This window comes from Oryza sativa, chromosome 10 (assembly GCF_034140825.1).
Source record: "Oryza sativa Japonica Group chromosome 10, ASM3414082v1".
Taxonomy (NCBI): Eukaryota; Viridiplantae; Streptophyta; class Magnoliopsida; order Poales; family Poaceae; genus Oryza; species Oryza sativa.
In genome coordinates, this window is record NC_089044.1 from 13,676,046 (window position 1) to 13,701,861 (window position 25,816).

The 25,816-nt window shown below is 41.0% G+C and overlaps 2 protein-coding genes and 1 long non-coding RNA gene across 8 annotated transcripts; all 3 read right to left on the bottom strand.

The window, feature by feature from the left end:
* Positions 1 to 6,523: 6,523 nt before the first annotated feature.
* Positions 6,524 to 7,542, bottom strand: LOC4348531 (protein TIFY 11e-like). The gene has a single exon (NM_001423017.1). The coding sequence runs from the start codon at positions 7,437 to 7,439 to the stop codon at positions 6,939 to 6,941; it is 501 nt and encodes a 166-aa protein (NP_001409946.1). The 5' UTR covers positions 7,440 to 7,542; the 3' UTR covers positions 6,524 to 6,938.
* Positions 7,543 to 12,271: 4,729 nt separating this feature from the next.
* Positions 12,272 to 16,193, bottom strand: LOC4348532 (uncharacterized). Of its 6 annotated transcripts, none has more exons than XR_010737020.1 (10): positions 15,780 to 16,193; positions 15,575 to 15,669; positions 15,283 to 15,424; positions 14,859 to 14,918; positions 14,668 to 14,748; positions 14,501 to 14,575; positions 13,951 to 14,000; positions 13,483 to 13,618; positions 12,956 to 13,105; positions 12,272 to 12,780 (listed from the first exon to the last, which is right to left on the bottom strand). It is a non-coding gene; the product is annotated as an uncharacterized lncRNA (long non-coding RNA). The 6 variants fall into 6 exon arrangements; XR_010737019.1 differs by having other exon boundaries at positions 12,956 to 13,118; XR_010737021.1 differs by lacking the exon at positions 13,483 to 13,618.
* A 2,243-nt stretch (positions 16,194 to 18,436) lies between these two features.
* Positions 18,437 to 22,513, bottom strand: LOC107277359 (protein TIFY 11f). The gene is made up of 2 exons (XM_015758149.2): positions 22,208 to 22,513; positions 18,437 to 18,931 (listed from the first exon to the last, which is right to left on the bottom strand). The coding sequence occupies exons 1-2, from the start codon at positions 22,511 to 22,513 to the stop codon at positions 18,437 to 18,439; spliced, it is 801 nt and encodes a 266-aa protein (XP_015613635.2).
* Between the last annotated feature and the right edge of the window lie 3,303 nt (positions 22,514 to 25,816).

A 25,816-nucleotide genomic window follows, 5' to 3' on the forward strand; every position in this document is an offset into this window, starting at 1 on the left:
AAAATTGCTATAATTTAACGGAAAATGCAACACATACGATTTTTTTTGTATGATCTTGTTACGATAAAACACAACGGCATGGACGGCAGGGGAACCTAACGTGAGCGCACGGCGCACGCGGCAGTCTAAGCGTAATTATGGACCCTAAAGGCCAGTTCACCTCTAAATCTGACTTTACGTTCACTACTCCAAACTCTAAACCTGACTTCATGTTTTGATCTAATCTGCAAGTGTGAAACTAATCCAATAGCATACGCCATCGACAACGAAGGTATGCCATCTTATTTACTTGATTTCCTTTAGCTTCACAATCATCTTTTTTTACATTATTCTCCCTCTTTTTTTTTGTTCCTGGGCAATGTTCATAGCCATGAAATGCTTTCTTTATTATTATGGATTTAATCTAAAATTTTCCTTTGCAAAACATATGCCATTATTTTTAATTTAATATGAAACTAGGGTTGACACTATCACTGTCCAAGGTGCAAGGAACATATTTGTACGTGTAATTTGCTTAACCCTGCCACATAATAAATTCAATATTGAGTGCTACAATTACTATACAATAAGATATTAGGAAGAATATTGCTTAAGATATGATTGAAAAGAAAATTGCTTTGGTTGGCTATCCAAGCAAGCCAATGAGATAGCAGGCCAAGACGTCGGGAGCTTGGGCTTGGATATAGGATCAACTGACGGAGAATTTTTTTCATTTTTAAATTTTTATTTTTTTAATATTTTGTACCGGCGAAAATATTTATAGAAGTAGACCCTGCCGCTTTTGGAAAGGGCGGCAGGGTGACGTGAGGGACAGGCAAGATAAAAAAGAAACTAGAAAAATGCATTTTTGGTGGGGCAATAATTGCATTTGCCCCCTTGCAGCCCTTGTAGAGGGCGGCAAGGGATCTCAGTGCAAAATGCGCACACCTTGTCGCCCTCCACTTGGGCGGCAGAGGCCATTTCTATAAATATTTTGGATGGCATCATATTTCTGTAAATATTAAAAAATTAAAATTTAAAAATGAAAAAAATTCAACAGACGGATCCGTTTGATCGTACAACCATTGTAAAAAATAATTCGTATGTATAGCAGCGCTGTAATTTAACTTGGAGAGTGGAATAAGTAGGTTGTTGGAGATACTCTTAGCCTGTGTTCTTTTCTATGGGTTGGGAACCCATCTCCGGCACACGGAAAACAGAGCGGTCCATTAGCACGTGATTAATTAAGTACTCCCTCCGTCCCAGAATATAAGCATTTTTAGAGTTGGACACGATTATTAAGAAAGTAGGTAGAAGTGAATGATGGAGGGTTGTGATTGGTTAAGTAGTGGTGGTAGGTGTGAAAAGTGAATGGTGGAGAGTTGTGATTGGTTGGGAAGAGAATGTTGGTGGAGAAATTGTTATATTTGGGATAAATCTTGAGGGCTAAAAGTTGTTATATTTTAGGACGGAGAGAGTATTAGCTTTTTTTAAAAAAAAAATGGATCAATATGACTTTTTTAAACAACTTTCGTATAAAAACTTTTTACAAAAAACATACAGTTTCGCAGTTTAAAAAGCGTGCGCGCGGAACACGAGGGAGATGGGTTGGGAGCACTGAAGCAAAGACACACAGAAGTTCCTACTAAAGAGAATTGAGGCTAGTGGTGTATTGTCGTGGGGCGCAAATTATACTTTTGATTCTCTTCTCTGCTTCAACGGCGTTATACTAGTAAAATCTAGAGCCCATTAGCGTGCTAGGAGCGGGAGGGATCTCCATACCTGACGACGGCGCATATATAGACGCAATTGCCTTATATTAGCCAGGTGAACTAGAATTATAAAATTATATTCACTCAATTTTGCTTAGGATTCACTAGGGGAAAAAAATTCTCTCATTCCAAACAGAATCTATATGCATGCGCGCGCGCTCTCTCTCTCTCTTCCTTCTTTTTGTTTTTGGTAGAGAGCATCAGGCATAGTAACGTTCTTCCATGCCTTGGACACATTCTTATTTGACATGAATCTCAGTTTCTCTGTCTCTCGCCCAACTCGCAACTTCTCTTGCAGTAAAGCTAATCTGTACAAAGATTTAAAGGCTAACATTGTAGCGAGCTGTGTCGTGCCAACCCACGTGCCGAATCCACGGCCTAGAAGGTGTGATGTCTCGTGCTAGCAATGAAAAGGGCTATGAAAAAAATCTAAATATAGCAAAACTGCTAGAGGAGTCGTGTCCGTCCAAGCCCACAAGGCCACAACAAGCTTTGGCGTCGGCCAAGGCACAGCCCAGAACATCACGTTCCCATGCAGTGACGGAATAAGTTCACTTTAGAGGGAAGAGGATAGAAGGAAGAGGGGAGTAGTGAGGATGACATGTGGGGCCCCACTATTTTTTTATTATTTGAGTGTGTAACTGACATGTGGGTTCTACAAGTTTTATTATTTTTTTCGAATCGAATTACCGCGTAAGCGCCACGTCAATATCACATGGGATGAAAACCTAGTCAAAGAAGTGCCATGTAGGCGCCACGTCAGCCAAAACCATGGGCAATACTGCCGAGGAACCTCGTTTGCATGGTTTTGTAAGTTGGGGATGCGTTGTATTCTGTTTTGTGGTGCAGGGACGAATTTCGAACTCAGTGACAAATTGAAGGACCTAAAGTGAACTTATTCCTTATGTTATCCCACAGCAAAGCCCTGCTGCCGAAACCTGTTTGCATATGCCCGACACCAACTTGAAGGGGCTAAGGTTAGGGCCAGCAGAGACAGGACAGGAGGCCCAACCACCTACGTTGCCCCAGTGAACTTGTGTGTGTTCATGGCCAGCCGTAGGCTGAGAAGTGGGGGTATCAAAGCTAAAAAAAAGCTAGTGAACGCTCGCGTGCACAAACGTGCCATTTTTTTAAGGTAGTGTTTTTTTTTCTAATGACGATGAAGATAAGTTTTATAGCACGCAAAAGAAAGAAAGCTAGCGCATGATTAATTAAGCTCTAATTATTAAAATTTTAAAAATAGATTTATTTGATATTCTAAAGCAAGTTCTTGTATAGAATGTTTTCGTATGAAACACATCGTTTAGCATTTTGAAAAACGTGCTAATAAAAATTGAGGTAAAATATTAATCGTAGTAAAACACCACCTGCTGGGCGCCCTTGTCCACCACGGCCACCGGACCGCCACCCTTATTCTGCCCAGCCGATGCCGACAACCCGCATCCGCCAAATTGATCGTCATCCTATCGTGTCAGTCCAATCGCCGTCCTCCCATGTCTGTCCAACCGTTATCCTTCCGTGTTCGTCCAACCGTCAATCTCATAGCTAAAAATACTTATATTTTGGAACGGAGGTAGTACTTCATAGTAATTGTGAAGTTTATACAGCGAAAACATCAAATTAAAGTTTGTACAACAAAAATGTATGTATACACCGTTCCATTTATACATAAAGGTTATGCATAGAAAATTTTGTTTAAATGCGAACACGTGTTTGACGCGGCTCGACGGAAAACAAACGTTCGCCCAATAGCCTCACCCGAACTAAACACATTGCACTCTATATAGCACTCTGTATACGGATTCAACCAGAACATACAATTAAATGCATTGGGTTTTGACTAGTACCTCTCCAGTGGTTTTGTCAAAAAGTTATGATAACCAAAGTGGGTATTGACGTGGATCCATAGAATCCATATGTACAACATTTGAAAAGTCTAATTTTTGTAAAGCTTTTAATTTTAGCCTATCCGATTAAGGCCGACAATCATATCAAGCCGTTCCCGTCATATATATTTTCAAAATCATACTGATCTATAGAACGTACCTCCAGCTTGCTAGCATCCCAATGGCACGAGAGAGAGAAGGTATGTGCTAGCTAGCCGGGCCGACGCCCGATTAAGGGTTCTTTTATTTTGTGTTAGTATCTATTAGTTTGTGTTTTTTTTACATTATTATATGCCAGTGTGTGCTGAGTTTGTTTACGTGTGGATTTTATAATAATTGGTTGTAACTCGTTGAGCAAACGCCAAAATATTATTTATTATCTAAAAAAAATCTCTACTCCAATTCAAATTGATTCACAAGAAAAAAACCTGATCTCTCCGGGAGATAATATTCCATAACAAAAGAAACCCGGGACGGAGCAAAGCAACGGGCAACGGCACGCATGTTTTCCGCTGGGGTTGTTTCGCTTGGACGGACGACCGATCGACAGTCCAAGCACGTCACGTTGTGGGAGAGCACACAAAAAGCGAGGCTGCTAGCTAGCTAAACCCGCACACCCACAGGCAGCGGCAGCTCATGCTGAAACCAAATCAAACACACGCCAAAATTCCTTTTCGCCACGAAAACGTTATCGCAAATAATCCAAGTGGAAGGTATATATCCATGCATGTTGCTGGTTTTTTCCCCGAAGTTTCTTTATTTCTAGACAAAATTACATAAACCACCCTAATTATGTATCCTTTTTCTTTTGAGATTTTAATCCATAATTAACTTATTTTGTTCAAAAAAACCTATCCACCCAAATATTGTCGGTCCGAAATTACCCCCTCTGCAGAATTCAACCAATTTCTTTCGGTATGGATTTGCAACGGAGCATATCAGCTAGGTCGGATGACAGTTTTGTTTGCTGTGAGCTAGAAGCAATACTCCATTATTCTTTGGCTGAGAACGACCATGAGTCCGACTAATCATATAGTCATACTGGACAAGTTTTGGCTGATATGGCCAGGCACAGAATCAAGTAAAAAAAGAAAACCAAATCAACTACTCATGTGTACAAACAGGGGGGAAGAAGTGGAGAACTTCTTGGTTGAGTGGGTTTTTACAATAAAATTGATTATGAAAGTGGGATCTCAAAACAAATATGATAAATGAGGTGATTCTGTAATTCTGTCTTATTTTTCTAACTGGTCATCATGACGGTGCAATGTGAACCGCTCTTTTTATCTTTTTCCGCGTTTTTTCTTCATATGAACACAGAACGGCATGATGATAGCTACTACCGTTTTTGTCGATACGTCTGAGGAAGGAAAGAGATCAGGCGCGATCGACCAGAGGGAAAAAGGAGTGTGGCCACATATGAGCTGCAACTGCTAGCCGGCAACGAGCCAGGCAGCGTACGATCGCTTGGGATATCGCCGTGAACGCAAACCCGATCGGGGGCACACGGCGCGTGCAGTGTATATCGCTCGAAAAGTCGAAGCAGGGCGAGCAGGTCGGCGTGGCGGCCAAAAGCGGACGCGATATGCTCTCGTCCTTAGCTGGAGGCCTTCGTTGCTTAATTCGCCAAAATTCCCAACCGAAATGTCGGTCTCAATAAGGATCTGGGGAATCAAAGAGGCCGGAGAGAGGCGTGTCGTGTTGTGCGAGGAGATCAGGATGGCAGGGTTTACACATTTTCGAAACGAAGCTCGGAGAGAAAAGAATTAGTATATTCTATTTTGAGCATAACAAAAGTTTATGAATTCGAATCCAGCTTAAAACACTTGACAATTTAATTTTGTCCTAAACCAACCAATCCTGACTTTAACCATCAATGTTTTTTTAAAATCTATGTAGTTTAACATGCCAATTTTATGTTACGAAAGTATCTCTCACTATGCATCTCACAACAAAAGTTTTCTAATGTTAAACTATATAAAATTTTATGGATAAAGAAAGCTGTTCGATTTGTTTTAAAAAAATCTAAAACAGATCGAATACAATTAACTGTCCCAAATTTCAAAACTTGCATCAACATTCGGATGGAAATCTTATATTTTTTTTTCGATTACATGGTAGACGCACATGCATACACACCACTGCACACGCAACACCATATTCATACCTCCATAAATACGATCCCTAGAAAATATGCTCTAAAACGGAAATCAATGGTACATCCTAGTCCCCTAAAACCTCTTTGCATTTTAAAATTACGAGGCCCTGGTTGTAGGTCCACTTCATCATGGACCAACATCTCGAGGCAGCTTGATTAATAAGCTATCACAGCCTCCTTGGACCACTTCTGGCTAATTAATTTTGTTATTTTCCATGTTTTGTGTCACATGTAACTATGGGGTCTATGGAAGGAAGAGTTGAAATGGCTCTAGCCATAGTCTTTTTGTTATTGACTTCTTGTGCTTTAGGAGTACTATTATAGTAACATGGTACTACTACTAGTAGAATTCATTCACGTGCTTAAAAGCGGATACGAGGTTGCAGTTCATTATTGGTCAAAACTCAAAAAGTTCATGGTAATATAGATATTTTAATTCTTTAAGTACTCTGTTCCAACTTGGAAGATGGATTGGTCACTGTCTTCTTTCAAATCTGAAAGAGAAGTTACCCAACAGCCGGTCGGATGCACATGCGCATCGATACAATTCAAGAAACAGATTGGACTACTCCATGTTCTCCTTTACAGGAATGTTTGATTATTCCAAATTACTACTCCCTCCGTCCAAAAAAAAAAAAACTCAATTTCTGGGTTTCTGTGTCTAACGTTTGACTGTTTGTCTTATTTGAAAAAAATATGAAAAAATTTAAAAAGGTAAGCCATGCATAAAGTATTATTCATGTTTTATCATCCAACAATAATGAAAATACTATTCATAAAAAAAATCATATAAGACGGACGGTCAAACATTGGATACGAAAACCGAATAATTCGGTCTTTTTGATAGAGGGAGTACATGCCAAGATGATCACCGGTCCTTCGTAATATCATCCACCCACCATGAAAAAGAGACCAAATTTAACATAGAGATGTTTGAATTCCATCATCGTTCTTTCAGTATTTTTTTTTCTGTACATTTCAACTCTTTCCAATGAAATTATATGATCCCTAGCATATGTACTACTACTAAAACTACTACTACTACTTGTGACAGATAGGAATAATCGTGCACTGTACAAATGCTGCAAGCATAAGCATCCTCACGGCCTCGTTAATTATGGGATTAAAGCTGACGTGTACTGATCAGAGCGCGAGCGCGAGGTGGTCGCCGCGCGCCGCCGCCGCGGCGTCGTGGCGCCGGTACGGCTGGCCGCGGGCGGCGAGCCTGCCCTTCCTCTTCTCCATGAACCGCTGCAGCGACGCCTTCCTCGCCACCGGCAGGTCCGCCGACTCGCCGGCGGCGGCGGCAGTGCTGGCGAGATCGTCGCGGGGCACGCCCCTGGACGAGGCGGCGAGCCGCAGCAGCGCCGCCGCCCTGTCCGCGGGGCACTCGTCGAGCACCAGCACCCGCCCGCCGTAGAAGATGGTCATCTGCGCCGCCGCCGACGATGCCGCGGCGCCGCCTCCTTCCTCCTCCCGCTCGTCTCCGGCGACGTCGGCCCCCGGCATGAGCGGGAGTGGCCGCACCGCCGCCGCCGCCGCCGCCGTCCGCGCCCTGTGGACGTTATCCGCCGCCCTCACGTACTGGCTCAGCGCGCCGCACGCCGCCGCGAACCTGCTCGTCGCCGCCGCCTCCGCCGCCATCACCGGTGATCGATCGATCGATCGATCAAAATCAACCAGCCGCTGCTTGCTCTCGATGGGGTCGTCGAGGTGTTCGGAGAAAATCTCGGGTTAATTTCTTCTTGGCGAGGTGGCTCGGGGGGCCTCGCTTTTGTAGGCGGGAGGTGGGGTCGCGTGGGCTGGGCTGGGCTGGGCTGCGCACGAAGAACACGTGAAAGGTGAGGAGGAAGCATACGACGCCGCATCGCATCGCATCGCGTCGGGTGGTGGACTCGTGGGGTGTGAGGGCGACGGCGCCGCAGTTCGACGTGGCGTTGGGAGGGTGGGTGGGAGGCTGACGGGGTGGGGCCCACGTCGCGCGCCACGCCGACTGGGTCGGGGTGGTCAACTCGTCGCGTGCGTGCAGCCTTCCGACACGGTGGGTTGCTCACCGTCACAAAATTAGCCGATTTATTTATTTGGCTCCCCTATTTCTTTCTTTGTTTGGATTGTTTATTTTGTAATCATCATTGGCACATGTTTAGGGTGGATTCCACTCCTGTATTATGGATAAAAAAAGTGATAGTATAAATAATGATTTGGCTTGCAATAAACAACAACCCGAATGCTCCTGTTATTATTGTAGTATACAGTACCACTAATTGCTACAACTTGAATAAAAATAATATGTACGTTCTCATGTGTTCTTTTATTTAGGAATTATTATCATATGAAATATGATTATGAGTATAACATCACATAATAAAAGGAAAAAGTACACCGAAGGTCCCTCAACTTGTCATCGAGCTACAAAATCGTCCCTCAACCGTAAAACCAGATATAGGACATCCCTCATTTTACAAAACCGTTCATTTAGAACCTTCGGTAGTTTTGACTCCGGTTTTGTCCGACGTGGCGGCTGAGTCAGCGTGGGCCCCACATGTCAGGGTGTACGCGTCAGCGCCCTCTCTTCCCCCTCTTCTCTTGCTTCCTCGGTTTCTCCTCTCAATCTTCTCTGTAGGCCGGCCGGCGAGGTGAGGCGGGTGTTATAGGATGTGACACTTTATAGCAATCTAGAATTGGATGTGACACTTTATAGTACAATATATCTGGACAAGAAGCATGTTTGGATTCGCTGTACTATGAAGTGACCATCCGTCACTAGGTTGTTATATTATGGGACGGAGGTCGGAGGGAGTACTAGATTACTTTCTCTGTTCCATATTAAGTTTATTTTTTTATCTCATTTAATTTGTTTCAAAATAACTTTTTTTTTCTAAAATAATAACTGTATCGGAGTTTGTAAAATTATAGAATAATTATATTGGGACTAGATAAAGTGATGAATAATTGTTTCAGGGTGTACGTACTGGAGTTTCTGTGCTTTTGGGCTCTGGGTAGGGCCCATTCCCTGACCCGAGCGGAGCTATTAAAAACACCGGTCCAGCTCGACTGAGTCGATAGCCTATCGGCCCAGAAAAGGATCCTCTGACGTAAAGTTATCTCTGACGTGGTCACTGATAGATGGGCCCGCAGTCACCACGTTCGTCTGATTTTCCGTCTGAGGATCTCCTTCCCGGTCGGCCCATGCACGCGGTCACGCACCGGCTGACCGCCGCATGCTTCCTTCGCGTGTCGTGCTGGCACGTACGGACGTACGTACCGCGGTGTAGGAGTACTCTGTAGTACAGGAGTTCTCTGGAAGTACTAACAACGAGAAGCTTCTTCGTTGCGGAGGTCAGGATCGAGACGTGACAAATTGGAACGAGAACTGTGCTGAATATTGGAGTATTACTCCATATTTCACGTTAACATTTGAATTCAACTTCATATAACTATGATTTTTTTTCGATGGTTCTGCAACTTTTATCTCTTTTTTTTACCTTATTAAAATCCTGGATTTATTCCCAGAGTTTAAGTATGCCATGTGATCCAATCATATTGAGGTCAAGGCGTCGGCTTCAGAAGATTAGATACATTTTGCATAGTAAAATATTTTGGAGTTTTGTGCTTTTGGGCTTTGGGTAGGGCCCATTTGCTGACCTGAGCCTTGTAAAGCCGGTCCAACTCCGGGTGCTGGGCCAGCCTCTACGTACGGGCAGGTAGGTACCGGCCATGCCGGCTTGTAGCTGTCAGCCTGTAACGCCTCTGCCTCATATGCATGAACTCCCAAGTCCCAACGTTACAAAATACTACCCCCATCTTAGGGCCTTTTTAGTTTGCGAAATGAAATTTTTTTTGTCACATCGGATGTTTGACCGGATGTCGAAAGGGGTTTTCGGACACAAATAAAAAAACTAATTTCATAACTCGCATGGAAACCACGAGACGAATCTTGAGCCTAATTAATCCATCATTAGCACATGTGGGTTACTGTAACCCTTATGACTAATCATGGACTAATTAGGCTTAAGAGATTCGTCTCGTGATTTCCCTCTTAACTGTGTAATTAGTTTTTCTTTTAATCTATATTTAATGCTCCATGTATGCGTCTAAAGATTCGATGTGATATTGTTGGGAAAAACTCTTGGGGAACTAAACGGGGCCTTAATATAAGTTATTTTTCACACAACACACATAAACATACAAAAGAAAAATACTAGAATATTTTTATTTTATCAAATCATAAATCAATTATTTATCACTTTATCTATTCCCAATACAATTATTCCCTAATTTCACAAACTCCAATGCAAGATTACTTTAAAAAATTGAACTTATTTTTAAACAAATTAAATGAGCTAAAAATGAACTTAATATAGAACAGAGAAAGTAATCTAGTACTCCCTCCGTCTTATAATATAACAACCTAGAATCTTCATAATACAAAAATCTAGATATGAAGCATGTCCGTATTCGTGGTACTATGAAGTGTCTCATGATTCAAACCTAGCACTAGGTTATGTCACATCCATATACCCCATTCTTTTCGATTAAATTTGTACATATTTTACCTCGGTGTGCATTAACAAATTTTTCGAACGGCTACATAGTATATTTCGTGTGAAAACTAAACTTTTTATAATTTAAAACAATTAAAACTCAATTAATCATAAAATAATAACTTTTTTGTTTTACGTATTCATACTAGCTTAATCTTTTATTTCATCTCGGAGCTATAAAAAATGCGGGTCATTACTAGCAGTACTCTACATGCTTTTATTTCATCCCGGAGCTATAAAAAATACGGGTCATTACTAGCAGTACTCTACATGGACGAGAAGTTTCTTGGTTGCGCATGCAGAAATAATTAACTATTTTATTACTCTTACGAGTAATGATAAAGAATTTGCCACTAGACCCCATGTTATAGACAAATGAGGGTCTATGAGTCATAGATAGCGAGTGAAAATTTTTTAATTGACACATTTTAAAGTGATAAATAGTTAAATTGTCCCGCACATGCAGGCCGCACGAGACTGACAAGTTGGAACAAGGATTGCGCTGAACATTACTTCCTCCTTTCTTTCACGTTTTCCTTAGGTAAATACTTTCTTTCACCTTAATTGCCACTATTGACCAGAACAAGTAATAATTGCACGTTTGCTTGTCACGTTTAGCCTGCAGCTTAATAGAATAAGCCATAATTTCAATTTTAAAAGTGATTTTAGGACTTTCATTGTAGTTTAATTTCGGCATTTGCATGCTTTTAAATCTTCAAAAACATGTGTATATATAAATTCTATATGTTAAATCGTTAATAAGCCATCGCTTATAATAAGTATAATAAGCGGTGGTCTACCAACGCTAACCAAGAACATTCTAAAAGCCACCAAATATATATATACGAGGGAATAGGCTGAAGAAAATTATTACTATTGGTTTAAAAAAAGATAGAAAACGTGTATTGGGTAATATAATGTAGCGTGACAAATATTTGTGGACCTGTAAAATGACCAAATTAAAGAGACAAGTAAACGTGAACGTGAACAAAAGCCTTACTTTTGTTTGGAATGAGAATTGTGCTGATAAAGTTGCTAGTCTTTCTTTGGTCTGCGCTATGCATATCCAACCATGGATAAACGCTATAGTTATGAAAACGATGAGCCATCGATTTATCGCATTGTTTGCAGGCATGCACGCTCCATGCTAAATTAGTTAATTTAATACTAGAGTGAGTTCGCGCGCTACGCTGCGCGGTATTGTAGCATGTAATGCTATAACTCACAGAAAAAGGTTTGTCCAAGAAGATTACATAACAACAATACTCAATTCCTCATGTACCTACAGCGTGATAAGAACATTATTTAACCTAAATAGTTCTTTTTATAACCAAAGTCCCCAGAAGCAGTTCCGGATAGATGATAATTTATACAACAATTTCACGACGCATAGTAGGGATGGCAAGCATAGTATGATTCATCCAACATCTATGGGCACAAGATGCAGTTTGTTATGTAAAACTAACTGAAAATAGTACATGGTTAAGTTTCTCATAATCTTGTTTGCGAGGACTGCAGTATTAAAATAGTATCTGTAAACTCTAGCATTGGCCAAAAACCCAGTCAGATGAGACAATAGTATTGCATTGATCAACTATGGTACGAAAAACCAACTACATTTCAGATTCATTAGTTTTAAGTAGGGACTTGACTCTTCACTATGAGAACTTTCTACTCAAGAAACATATCCCCCTCGGCAATTCAGATCACCAAATGCAATACCCAGCATCTGCTAAAATCATTCTTAAAGTTAAGAGTTTGGAGAATTAACTCAGCATATTAGAGATGTTACTAAGTAGAACTCAAAAGTTTGGAGACTTAAGTCAGCACATAGAGAGATGTTACTAAATCAGTAGAAGGAACTCAAATTAATGAACAGATCCTCACTTCAGTCTATGTTATGCTACTAATCAAATCAGCGGACTCTTAAAATAGCCATGTAAAGGAACTTAAATATAAAGGTTCCTGAAAAGAGACATCTAAATGCAATAACTGAGTATCCACTGTGAATCAATGGACTGATATAAATGCTAGAAACAAATATACATCACCTATGTGATTAATTAGCTACCAAACTACCATGAGAGCCTTCAATATTTGTATTTTTCTCTTAGATGCCCCTCGTATTCTAGTATAGCTAAGGCGTTGACAAATATCGATCTACCTACCGTACAGTATTTAAAAAAAAAAGATCATCATGGTTAACGCATGTTTAGGGATATTTCCACAGGTATTTCAAATGGTTTTCCTGCTGAGCAGGCTACAGAGACCATATTGTTTAATTTGCACATTGCAGCACTCAACTGACTTGGTGTTGGTAAGTTTATTTGGTAGGCAAAAGAATTGGACTGGGGTGCTTCAGCCTAACACAGTGCAGCCTTGAGATATTAAGACCAGCTCATAGAAAAGCATTAACCGTTGATGTGCATGGAGTATTTTTCCTGTATGGTTTAGAAAATGATCAGATGGAGTGCTCTTTTTTTTGGTCAAAATGGTAATTACATATAATTAATGAATAAAAATAAATAATAGGAAGGATTAACTTTTTTTTTCTCTTTCTCTCTAAGGAGAACATCAGAGAGCAAATCACAGAAAGGATCTCCAATGCATATTTACCTTGTATTTGTTTGTCAATAAGATGCTGGCAGCTCCATTCCTGAAGATCCATGAGCTGAGCATAGTGGGTTGCCTCTCCCAATATTAACATGAGACATGAATTATCATGAAGTAAACCTATTCCTTGAAGATTGAGCGGGGATCTTGGGCCTATCAAGATTGACTAAGGCGACATCAAGCACACATCATAAGCATCTCAGTTGAAAGAACTTTTTTTTGGTAAACTTCTCTTAAGGGAAAACTAAATATTTACCATTTAAACTTAAAAAGCTACTTGCACAGAGGCTGTAAAACTACAATTCTCTTTTATTGTACCATATATGTTATTCATGTGTATGAAGAGAACACGGGGAGACTATAGTAGCAGTTCGTAATGGTGTCGCATATATAAACTCATGTATAATCAGATAAATTTAATATATATCAAATTATAGATAATATCACAGAATATACACATCTAGAAATCCTCATGATTTTGTATTGACAAAACCGAACCAAACTAACATGTTGTACCCATCCAAGAATACCTCTTGTAGGTAAATTGGGAGTGTTAGGATTAATTTTGTAGATCGACTATCCAACAAACCATAGGACAATACATCAATAAAGATTAAAGCATCTCCTGGTTCCCCAAAGAAACTTCAATGCAAGCATATGTAGTTCCTGTACAAAACTTGCCATGTTAATTCTGCAAAGCAATAATAGTGAGAAAGCCAAATTTTATAGGGGACTTTTTCACATGATAAGATAAAAACAAGGAAATACTACTATTATGCAATTACTGGACTGAGTGATTGATGTCTACGCCTGTCATTTACAAAGAATGGCAATATATGGGCATATGGCGATCTGTTTGCAAAGTTACACAAAAATATAATTGAATTTCAGAACCATCTGTGGCCATCAGACATGTAAATGGCATATCATAAAAAGGTACAAACAATGAAAGGCAAATGTTTAATGGTGAGGTAAAAAGAGAAATTCCTGCAGCTTACCTTTTTCTGTTGCCTTTGCCTGGCTGTCATGGCTATCGTGTTCTGAATGGCTACATAAGAACATGAATCAGAGGTTGGCAAGGAAGTAGCACAAGAAGCTCATGCGATGGATAAAAGTATGAAATGATTGCTCTTAATTTGGGTATATAATAATTTCATTAATAAGCAACACTAATATTTTACAAAGCTAGTAAATGTTGAACTCTAAAAATGGGGCAAGTCTAGCCGTCTGTTCACCCATATGCTGAAAACCCACAAATAATTTGTGTAAAAGGATTCTTTGTAGTGCATCATTGTAGAACTACTTGGCCTAGTGATCATGAGAACCATCATAAATTACATGGTAGGATGATTTGCAAAACAACATAGAGTTCAATTTAATGGTATTTGCTTACAATTTTTTTTTTAAAAAAATATTCCATGATAGCACGTGGTTGGCCAGTGAGCTATGCAATTACAACTTTAAAATTATTAGCAGTCAACATCTTAAACTACAATCTTATACCAAATAATTTGAACTTAGATATTGTAATTTTAAATTCATACCCACCTTAGTATTAGCCTCGCCTTGAGTTGTACTAAGCAAGCCCCTTTTAACACATCCTTATCTACCAATGATAAGTTTCTGCAATGTAAATGAAAGTTAAGCCTGCAACAAGTAAATCTTTTGATCCCAAAAGATCTTATAGTAACTATTCAAATTGTTGTCCCATTTACATTGAAGAGCTTAGTTTTTTACTGAAACTGAAAACAGGTAACAATGGAAAACTTCAGAAGAATTCATTGCCCTCTGAAGCACTGTTAAAAAGATAGGAAAAATTTGTATTAAATACAGCAGAATCAGCAAGAAGCAATTCACATCACCCTGGCTTAGTTATCCAACAATCAAAGAAATGAATAGTCTTTACCTAAAAGCCAGATATAATGGGAGGAGCCATGTAAGCGACGCAAAAGGTCCAGCAAGCAAACTGCTTCATGACCATGTAAATGGAACCAGTGGGAACAAAAATAGAAGGAACTCTTTAGAGATGATTCAACATAATATAGTTATCATTTAGAACATTATTCTTTTATTTAGAGGTAACAACAAAAATTCTTTTGAAATATATTTTTGAATTCTGTCACACATCTTAGCAAACTCCTCGGGCCATATTAAACATCTAGGACACTCATCTAGCCAATACAACAAGATAGTACAATTTGCCAAAAGCTATTTCACTAAGGGAACAAAAGCTATCACTGCTACAACAAGATAGCTGTTTCACTAAGGGAACAAATGCTATCACTGCTGTTGAACAACCAAGAAGATGCAGTGTAAAAAGGAAATATAACCTCCAGCTGTTGAATATCAACTAATTAGGCTCAATTCATAGGACAACAACCCAAAAGGTAATAAATGCAACCAGAGCAGTGACGGGTCTGGGGAAGAACCACCACCACCTCATCCTGCCAGTCTATCTTCTGCATGTGCTAGCTGCATGACAGCATACATAAATCATTTCATTAGGCACCATGTTTGCTCTGAGATAGAACAAATTTTCAGTGCAAAGCGATCCTGTTTGGCACACACCTATTTGCAAAAAAATCAATCAAAAAGAACTCATTATTTGCTCCAAAAACTCACCTACAGACAATATGATAGTAGTATGTTGGGCTGTACAGGAGAGGCAACAGAGAGGACAGCTTCTTCTCGTCCTAATCCTCCTCTATGCCATTGGCCTACCCAGTAGACAGTAGAAACTCGAAATCCACATTTAAATCAATGTAATCGCTCGAATCACACGCCCATTGATGAAAGGGGAAAACACAGGGAGCTGCTAATCACGCACCTAACCGCCGGCGGCGACAGGGACCCGTCGAACTCGATGCGTCGTCACCACGTCGAAGACCTCCAAAAAACTGTTGGGGGAGCCGCAGCGACCTCAAATCGCTGGGACCTCCAGCAGCAGCCGCCGCTGCCAAACCCCTGTGCTAGAGGCTCCGACGCCGCCGCCAGGTCCCCGACCTCAAGGCTATGTTGAAACCGCCGTTGAGCCCCTCCATCGAGCGCAGCCACCACCGTACACTTTAGGGAAGCACTGTTGGAGGACGGGTAAAACGACGGCGCTGGAAAGGCCATGGAAGAGGAGGAGGAGGCGGCGCCGCGGCGGAGGAGCATCGGCGCCGCCGGTCAAAGAAGCGAGAAGCGAGAAGGGAGATGGGGATTGGGATGCGACGTGGAGAGACGAGAGATCGTGGATTCCACGTCTGGGTAAGGACGGAACCATCTAGATAGGAGACGAACGATCAGATTATGTCCACGGGTGAGATCGAACGGCTCTGATTCGATGGACTCAATCGTAAATACCAAAATTATAAGGGCTTTTCTGCAAAAATTAATGGCGTCGATCAATTAGGTTTGCAGATACGTGTGTCACGAGATGATTAGTCGAAGGAGTCCAAATCGCCCTGGTTGCGGCAAAGCTAGGAGCTTTAAGATATCTAGTATAAGCCACTCAAAACATATACTCCTCCTATCTTCGTCTTAAAATATAGCTACACGTGCATAATCATAACTAACTATTTTAAAACGTTTAACTATTTTAAAACAGAGGTAAACCACTCGAAATATGTACCTATATTATCTTCATCCTAAAATATAGCTACACGTGCATAATCATATCTAACTATTTTAAAACGGAGGCAGTCTTTAGAAAACCACTACTCTACTACTCTGAAACCTAGTTCCTACGTAGTACATATGAACTTCGAATTTATCTTTCTAAACCACTCAAATCATCTTAAAAAGGCCTTTGTAAACCTGTAGCAGCGCACGATGGACCAAAGGTCGAACGGAGAAGGCCCCTCTTCACTCTTCACCCCTGTGGAAACAACTATAGTGCGCAGAGAGATCTTTTTAGAGTGGCCCTGTATCAATTTTTGCGCAGGAAATTGCATGGTTTAGTTTTTTTTTTGTTGGTGTGTGCATGTATGTTCATACATGTGAATGTGCGCACGTGTATACGTACACCTACGTTAGTGTTTCGAAAAAAAAGGTAAATTACATCGATGATATATAAACTTGCGATATGGGTGCAGTATGATACATAAACTTACAAAATAATTGTTTTGGTGCACGAATTTATATAATGCGTGTAAACCTGAGGCCAAATGAGAAATTGAACATTACTCCCTCCGTTTCACAGTGTAAGACTTTCTAGCATTGCCCATATTCATATAGATGCTAATGAATCTAGACATTAACTTTCTAGCATTGCCCATATTTATATAGATGCTAATGAATCTCATTAGCATCTATATAAATATGGGCAATGCTAGAAAGTCTTACATTGTGAAACGGATGAAATACATAGTTAATCCTACTTAGTTGGATATTTATTAGGAACAAGCACACATATTTGAATGATGTCACCTAGATATGTATGAGCGCAATCAAATGTATAATAAATGATGGTGATTATACACACAAATAATATAAAATATAGATGAAGTATGCAATGAATAGAAAATAGTGAATGAACAAAAATATATATCCAAATAGAGGTTATTCGCACCTGTAGCATGCCTCGTTACCACTTGCTGTTTGTGCGGATTACATTCTAAATATGCTCTAACTCAGTATTATTAGTCACAGTCTGCTGATTTGGCCTTCTATCGTTGGTAATAGACAAATTCTTGGTGCAAACAACTCGTGTTTTCACTGAGTGATTGTGTCTCCTCTCCTTCTCTCTCCTACTATTCTTGTGAACATTGTGCCTACATATTGTTCTTGTGAACATCGTGCCTGCAGGTGGAGTTAGCATGGCTAACGGGCACTAGCGAGCATGCATGATGTGGTAATAGCCTTCAAAAACGGAGGCCTCCATGTCGGTCTGGTGGACAACCATAAATGACTGGTAGAAAGAAGGAGCACACAAGCTCGTGCCAATCATATATAGCCATGCATGGAGAGCTCATGACCACACTATATTTTAGGACAGAGTAGGACTTGAAAAGGTAATATATATGAAAGCTACTTCAAATGAAACATATATTGTTCTCAGTATTTTTCTTTGGGAGTATTTTCTATTAAAAATCGTTACGTCGTTTCTACACTATATAAATTATTATTACCTACATTTACGTCGTTTTAATCCCTATATATGGACAATGGAGATGGCCCCTCTTCAGGCTTCTTCACCCTTGTGGGAACAACTAGAGTGCTGTATCATCTGATCCGACGATTTATTTCAATGGTCTGTATCAAATTTTGCATAGAAAATTACATGGTTTAGTTTTACTCTCGCTGATAATTTGAAATGCCAACAAAACTATTATTCCAAGACAACAAAACAAGACGATTTCGCCAACCTCTATCCTAAATTGTTGCAATCTAAGCCAGCTATACTTCTAAACAAGCCAGTAAATTGGCCTTGAATCGTACGATCGATTCAAATCAAAATTCAAACGAATCTTGGTCACACGAAAGAAAAGGAAGAGCTCGAATTCAGTAGAACGCGGCGTCGTCAGTGCGGCCTGATCCCGGCGTCCTTGCCGGCAGCATTGGCGGCGAATGGCGAGTATGTACGGCGCCGTCGCCCCGAGCCGCCTGCGACTTCTCTTCTCCACGGACCGCTGCAGCGACACCTTCCTCACCACCGGCAGGCCGGCGTCGCGCCCGCGCGCCGTCGTCGTCCCGCCCAGCGCGCGCCGCGGCGCGCACCAGCTCGACGACCGCGCCCCCCGCGGGGAAGAAGTCGTCGAACACCAGCATCCGCCCGCCGTACATGATCTTCAGCTGCGCCGCCGCAGCCGCCTCCTCCCTCACGTCCGGCTCGACGTCGGCTCCCGGCATGAGGAGCATCGTGGTGTGGTGGTGGTGGTGGTGGCGGCGACCGTTCGCCGCCGCCGCCGCCGCCTCGGCCTTGACGCACCGGCTGAGCACGCCGCACGCCACCACGAAACCGCCAGCTCCGGCCACCGCCGCAATGATGATCCGACACTGCCATGATCGATATCTACCCGGCCCCGGTACATGATGACTCTGAGCACGCGACGCAGCGTGCTCAGAGTACGGATATAAGTACGTACGTACGCGGTGGATGGGTTGAAGAGAGCGGGTGGTGGGGCGCGTGGTTTGGTTTGAATGGATGGATGCAACCCAACAAGTGGCCACACGAGACACCATGCGCGGCACGGGGGGATGTAAACTACACTCGCGAGAAGCGGACGATGTCGTGCGAATTGAGCTTAGCTCAATGGATTATACTAAGATTTTTTCTTTTTTAAACCTGTCTACCTGGGTTTAAATTTTAACACTGATTCTCACATCTATGGTGAACTATTTTTTTTCTATGTTAGACATGTAGAAACAAAATATTATGTACATTGGATTTCGGTATTTAGGAATAGAATGTTATGTCCATTGGATTTCTATAGTATTTAGAAACACCGACAAGTGTCGAAACTTTTTTTTTGAATGGCACATAGGAAATAGTACAGCATTAGAGAAGAAGAAAACCTGAGGTCTCACTTCATGATTATTTTTCTCCCAAATTCTCATAGAAAAGCCCTTTCGATAGGAATTTTAAGAAAACTGGTAGGAATCAATCTTTTATTTTAGAGGACTTAAACAATTTTTTTTACTATAGAATACAAATCCTCTAGTATTTCTATATTTTTTTCTTTCATTCAAAGGGGTCCTAAGGGTTTGATTTCCTATACACACAACAACATTGTGAATTAATGTTTTTTTTTAAAAAAAGTGAATAAACAGTAGGTTTTGGAGAATACGCAACACAGTTAACACCCAAGTTAATACAATTTGCTTCAAGTAGTCATATGTTTTACAATTTGCTTCAACTTCCATGAATAAGTAATTTACTCCCATCGTGTTACATGACACTACACAAGACAATAAATTAACAAAACAAATAACATAATTAATCACTAGACCAGGCTTTTCTAAACAAAATTATTAAACCATGTTTATGTTATGGACACAATTTAAATGCATGGTTGGAACGTTTCTGTTGGTGTTCACAGTCACAAAGGAGTAGTGTATTGATCAAGTGATGGAAAGAAGAATAACGTGCAGGCCGTGCGTGGGCGACTTGCATGCAAAATGCAATGAAACGGCTAACAACACATGCAAATGCAATGAAACGGCTAACAACACAATTGGTGCAAACAACTCGTGTTTTAACTGAGTGATGGTCTCCTCTCCTACTATTCTTGTGAACATTGTGCCTACATATTGTTCTTGTGAACATCGTGCCTGGTGGAGTTAGCATGGCTGGACAACCATAAATGACTGGTAGAAGAAGAAGCACACACAAGCTCGTGCCAATCGTAGCCATGCATGGAGAGCACATGACCACACTATATTTTAGGACAGTGTAGGACTTGAAAAGCTAATATGAAAGCTAGTTCAAATGAAATATATATGTTCTCCGTATTTTTCTTTGGGAATAGTTATATTTATGGCACTATATTTTCCATTAAAAATCATTAAATCGTTTTTACACTATATAAATTATTTACCTACATTTGCAATCCATTTACATTGTAAATTTAGAAACTTACACTCTTGTCAGTGTACAAAATATGGTATACCCTAGCAACAACAGAAAAATATAATTCATGTATAGAATACCTCATTTCCATAGAATGGACCCCCTCCCACACCAAATTATAGATATAGCATCCCAAATAAATAAAGAATACTGTCAGGGTTATGGATACCACATACCCAATAGTAATCGACTAAGCTCGGTAGGACCCATCATATACCAAGTCTTATACGGAACAAACCTCGTATATAGAAGAAGTTCCGGATAAGGAAGTACTAATAGAGTTCTATATGAAAACGACAATGATTACTCGGATTGTATCCATATTGGTCTCCCTAGTTCTACTTGGACAAGGGGACATCTATGGGTATAAATACAAGCCCCCTAGAAGGAGAGGGGACAAGCCACAAGACACAACATACACACAAACCAATACGTGGCCAAATATCGACATTAGAGATTAGTCTAGACATACCCCATCTGGTGTCTACGGAGATCAGTAAGAGAGATCTAGCGCCATCTCTGATCTCGACAGGTTTATATTCGAGGAGGAAGACTACCATGTCGTCGACTACGAGCTGGTTATCCATGCCGCCAAGTTGATGACAGTTAGATAGGTTATCCCAAATATTATACTTGTGTGATCCAGATGAATAAAGAGCAACACCGGTTTTGGCCAACAGGATGTAAGGCTATTACCTGTCAGATAAGGGGCACGAACCTGTATAAAAATCCTTGTCTCCATCTCTTTTACCTCAATCTCGCATATACCCTAGTACCAACGATCCCCATACCATCCAAATACCGTAGTCACGATCTCAAACGTCGACAAATACAAAGGCCATAGAGTTCTATTCAGACTTGCCCCAGTACTATACCGAAGATTTCTAAGATTATCTCCATGAGTCCCTTATGAAAATGGACCTATGAGTATAAATATATAACCCCGTGAAAGGGGCGAAGGACAAGTAACTCTAAATCAATATTTTCTGATGTTCCGGTTGGATCGATATTGTCATCGTTTCTAACTCTTGCGTTCCAATATCATTTCCGAGAAAAAAAAATGGTAACAGAAATGGTTTAAGCATTTTTCCTACCGTTTTAATCCCTATGGACGAAGGTCCAATGGAGATGGCCCCTCTTCAGGCTTTTTCACCCTTGTGGGAAGAACTAGAGCGCTGTATCAACTCCGACGATTTAATTCTATGGTCTGTATCAAATTTTGCGTAGAAAATTGCATGGTTTAGTTTTACTCCTCGTTGGTAATTTGAAATGCCAACAAAACTATTCTTCCCAAGGTAAAAAAAAACAAAAGTATTATTCCAAGACAACATAACAAGACGATTTCACCAATCTCAATCCTAAATTATTGCAATCTAAGCCATATATACTTCTAGACAAGCCAGTAAATTGGCCTTGAATCGTACGATTCGAATCAAAAGCCAAACGAATCTTGGTCACACGAAAGAAAAGGAAGGGAGCTCGAATTCAGTGGAACGCGGCGTCGTCAGTGCGGCCTGATCCCGGCGTCCTTGCCGGCAGCATTGGCGGCGAATGGCGAGTAGGTTCGGCGCCGTCGCCCCGAACCGCATGCGACGCCTCTTCTCCACGAATCGCTGTAGCGACACCTTCCTCACCACCGGCAGGCCAGCGTCGAGCCCACGGCTGTCGCCGACTCGCCGCCGTGCCGCGCCCGCGCGTCGTACGTCCTGCCCGGCGCGCGCCGCGGCGCGCACCAGCTCGACGACCGCGCCCCCCGCGGGGAAGAAGTCGTCGAACACCAGCATCCGCCCGCCGTACATGATCTTCAGCTGCGCCGCCGCCGCCGCCTCCTCCCTCACGTCCGGCTCGACGTCGGCTCCCGGCATGAGGAGCATCGTGGGGTGGTGGCGGTGGCGACCGTTCGCCGCCGCCGCCGCCTCGGCCTTGACGCACCGGCTGAGCACGCCGCACGCCACCGCGAACCGCCAGCTCCGGCCGCCGCCGCCGCAATGATGATCCGACACTGCCATTGATATATCGATCTACCCGGCCTCGGTACGTGATGACTCTGAGCACGCGACGCATTAGGCCGGGGTGGGTGGGAGTACGGATATAAGTAGCACGAGTGGTGGTGGCGCGAGCGCGACGTTGTGGGGGAAACATGGGGATTCGCGAGGGGCGCGCGGGCGCGAGAGAACAGGGGATCGCATGACCATGGGTACGTATACGCGTGGCGCGGTGGATGGTTGAAGAGAGCGGGTGGTTGGGCCGGCGCCTGGTTTGGTTGGATGGATGGATGCAACCCAACAAGTGGCCCACGAGACACCATGCACGGCCCGGGGGGTGTAAACTACACTCGCAAAATGCAGACGATTTCGTGCGACCTAGCTCGATTCCATCAGCATTAGGAATCGTGCTCCCCTGATTTTAACTTGAAAAATACTCCCTCCGTATTTTAATCTATGACGCCATTGACTTTTTAACAAACGTTTGATCTTTCGTCTTATTCAAAAAATTTATGTAATTATCATTTATTTTATTGTGACTTGATTTATCATCAAATGTTCTTTAAGCATTACATAAGTATTTTTGTATTTGCATAAAAAATTTGAATAAGACAAATGGTCAAACGTTGATTAAAAAGTCAACGGCGTCATACATTAAAATACGGAGGAAGTAGAAATTAAGGTTAATATCCTTGGCAGTTGAAGAAAGAAATTAAGGTTAATATCCTTGACAAGAATGATAGTTCAAACGGCTGCGAAGTGACCTTAGCTCAATGGAATATACTAAGATTTTTCTTTTTTAAACATGAAGAAAACAGTAGGTTTTGGAGAATACGCAACACAAAACCCAAGTTAATACAATTTGCTTCAAGTAGTCATATGTTTTACAATTTGCTTCAACTTCCATGAATAAGTAATTTACTCCCATCGTGTGGCATGACACTACACAAGACAATAAATTAACAAAACAAATAACATAATTAATCACTAGACCAGGCTTTTCTAAACAAAATTATTAAACCATGTTTATATTATGCACACAATTTAAATGCATGGTTGGAACGTTTATATATGTCGGTGTTCACAGTCACAAAGGAGTGATGGATGGAAAGAAGAATAACGTGCATGCAGGCCGCCGTGCGTGGGCGATCTGCATGCATTGTCTGCGTTTGCCACTGTGCTGGTGGCGATGGAGAAGGCCTTACGTGGAAGATTTATACTCCATCCGTTTCATATTATAAGACTTTCTAGCATTGCCCACATATATATATATATATATATATATATATATATGTTAATATATACACATGTATGTATAGATTCATTAACATCTATATGAATATAGGCAATGCTAGAAATTCTTATAATATGAAACGGAAGACGTACAAGTTATTACTATTGCAGATTTATGTCGACGATAACTGTAACTACACTAAGGTTTAATATTTACATTGTATTTTTTATTAAATTATACGAGAATTTTTGTCATTATAATATTGTTACGAATTATTATTCACATTCGTTACTTCTTTGAAACTTTACTAGTACATCTATAAAATTAATTCATTGTGCAAACATTACTATGATTTGGTTACCTCTATGATACGTTATTTCCAATGCTCTATTCCGTTAATCCCCCTTTTCATATTTTTTTGTTGTTCCGGTTGTATTGTATCGTTATAGTTTCCAACTCTACCGTTGCAATACCATCTCCGTGAAAAAGAAATGGTAACGGGAATGGTTTAAGCACTTTTCATGACCGTTTCCGGTTGTTTTATTCCCTATGGACGAAGGTTCAATGGAGAAGGCCCCTCTTCAGTCATATTCACCCTTGTGGAAACAACTCGGTACACTCCAACGATTTTTTTCAAAATGGTAGGTCTGTATAAAAAATTTGCATAGAAACTTACATGATTTAGTTTTGCTCTCTTTGGTGATTTGAAATGCAAACTGCACTTCTTCCAAAACAACATAACAAGACGATTTCCCAATTAATCTCTCTGGTAAAATATTGAGCGGGGCGCCGCATGCGGAAACGGCCTACGCTACGATCCGTTTCGGGCGCGCGCGCGGCGCTTGCACCATGCACTTGTTGAACAAATACACTCGCAGGAAGTGGATGATAGCGTGCGATCTCCTGATTTTAACCTGAAAGAAAAAAAAATCAGGTAATGTCCTTGACACGGATGATAGTTCAAACAGCTGCGAAATGAGAGTAGCTCTTTATACGGATTCTCACATTTATGGATAATTAATCATTCGATAGTAGACGATGTAGAAATAGGATGTCATGTTTATTAGATTTTTATAGGATTTGAAAACACTGGGAAGTGTGAAAAGTTTTAATTGATTGGCACATATGAAAAAGAAAACATGAGAAGAAGAAAACAAGAGGTCTCACCTTATGCTTATTTTTCCTTCAAAATTCTTCTAGGAAAGCCCCTTCCATAGGAATTTTAAGAAAATCAATCATTTGTTTCAAAAGATTGATAGAATAATTTTCTCATATAGAATACAAATCCTCTAGTATTTCTATATTTTTCGTTTGATTCAAAGGGGACCTAAGGGTATGATTTTCTATACACACGCAACTGCATTGCAAATTTATGGTTTTTCAAAGTGAATAAACAGTAGGTTTTGGAGAATTTGCAACACAAAACCCAAGTTAATACAATTTGATTCAATTCAGTAATCCTATGTTTTACAGTTTTATGAAAAAAATGTTTGTTAATGAGTAAATTGTACCATAGATACAAGAACTTTCAAAGTGGGTGTGATTTAGCATATCAAATTGTAAATCGCTTATTTCGGTGCATAAACTTGTCAAGTGTTTGCAAACAAAAGCCAAAATAGCATGTCGTAACTAACTTCACTAAGTTGGACGTTGATTAGGATGTTATGTAGGTTTACATGTCAAAATGATGTTACCTAAGTAAGTCATGTTAATTATACATATTAAAAATGTATATGAAGGGACTATGCAATGATACAAATAATAGAAGAACAAAATAACTGTTGGGTTACGCGCAGGCTACGATAGCATAAATCAAAATTTTCTAGCGCATAACCCAGGTACCATGCAAGTATTAGATTACAGATCGTTACCACTCGACGCGCTGCGCAGCGGAAGAAAGCGCTAAGAAGGCGAAGGAACCCTCGCGATGTAGCGCGCGTCGATGTAGAGGAAGTAGTCGATCGCACCAGCTTGACCTTCTCCTCCTCGTGCGTTCTCCTCGCCATACTCCCACGCCGATCAGCACCACAAAGTAGCGGCGCCTCTATCGGTATCCACACGTACAGGGACGGAACGCCACACGCAGATGTGCT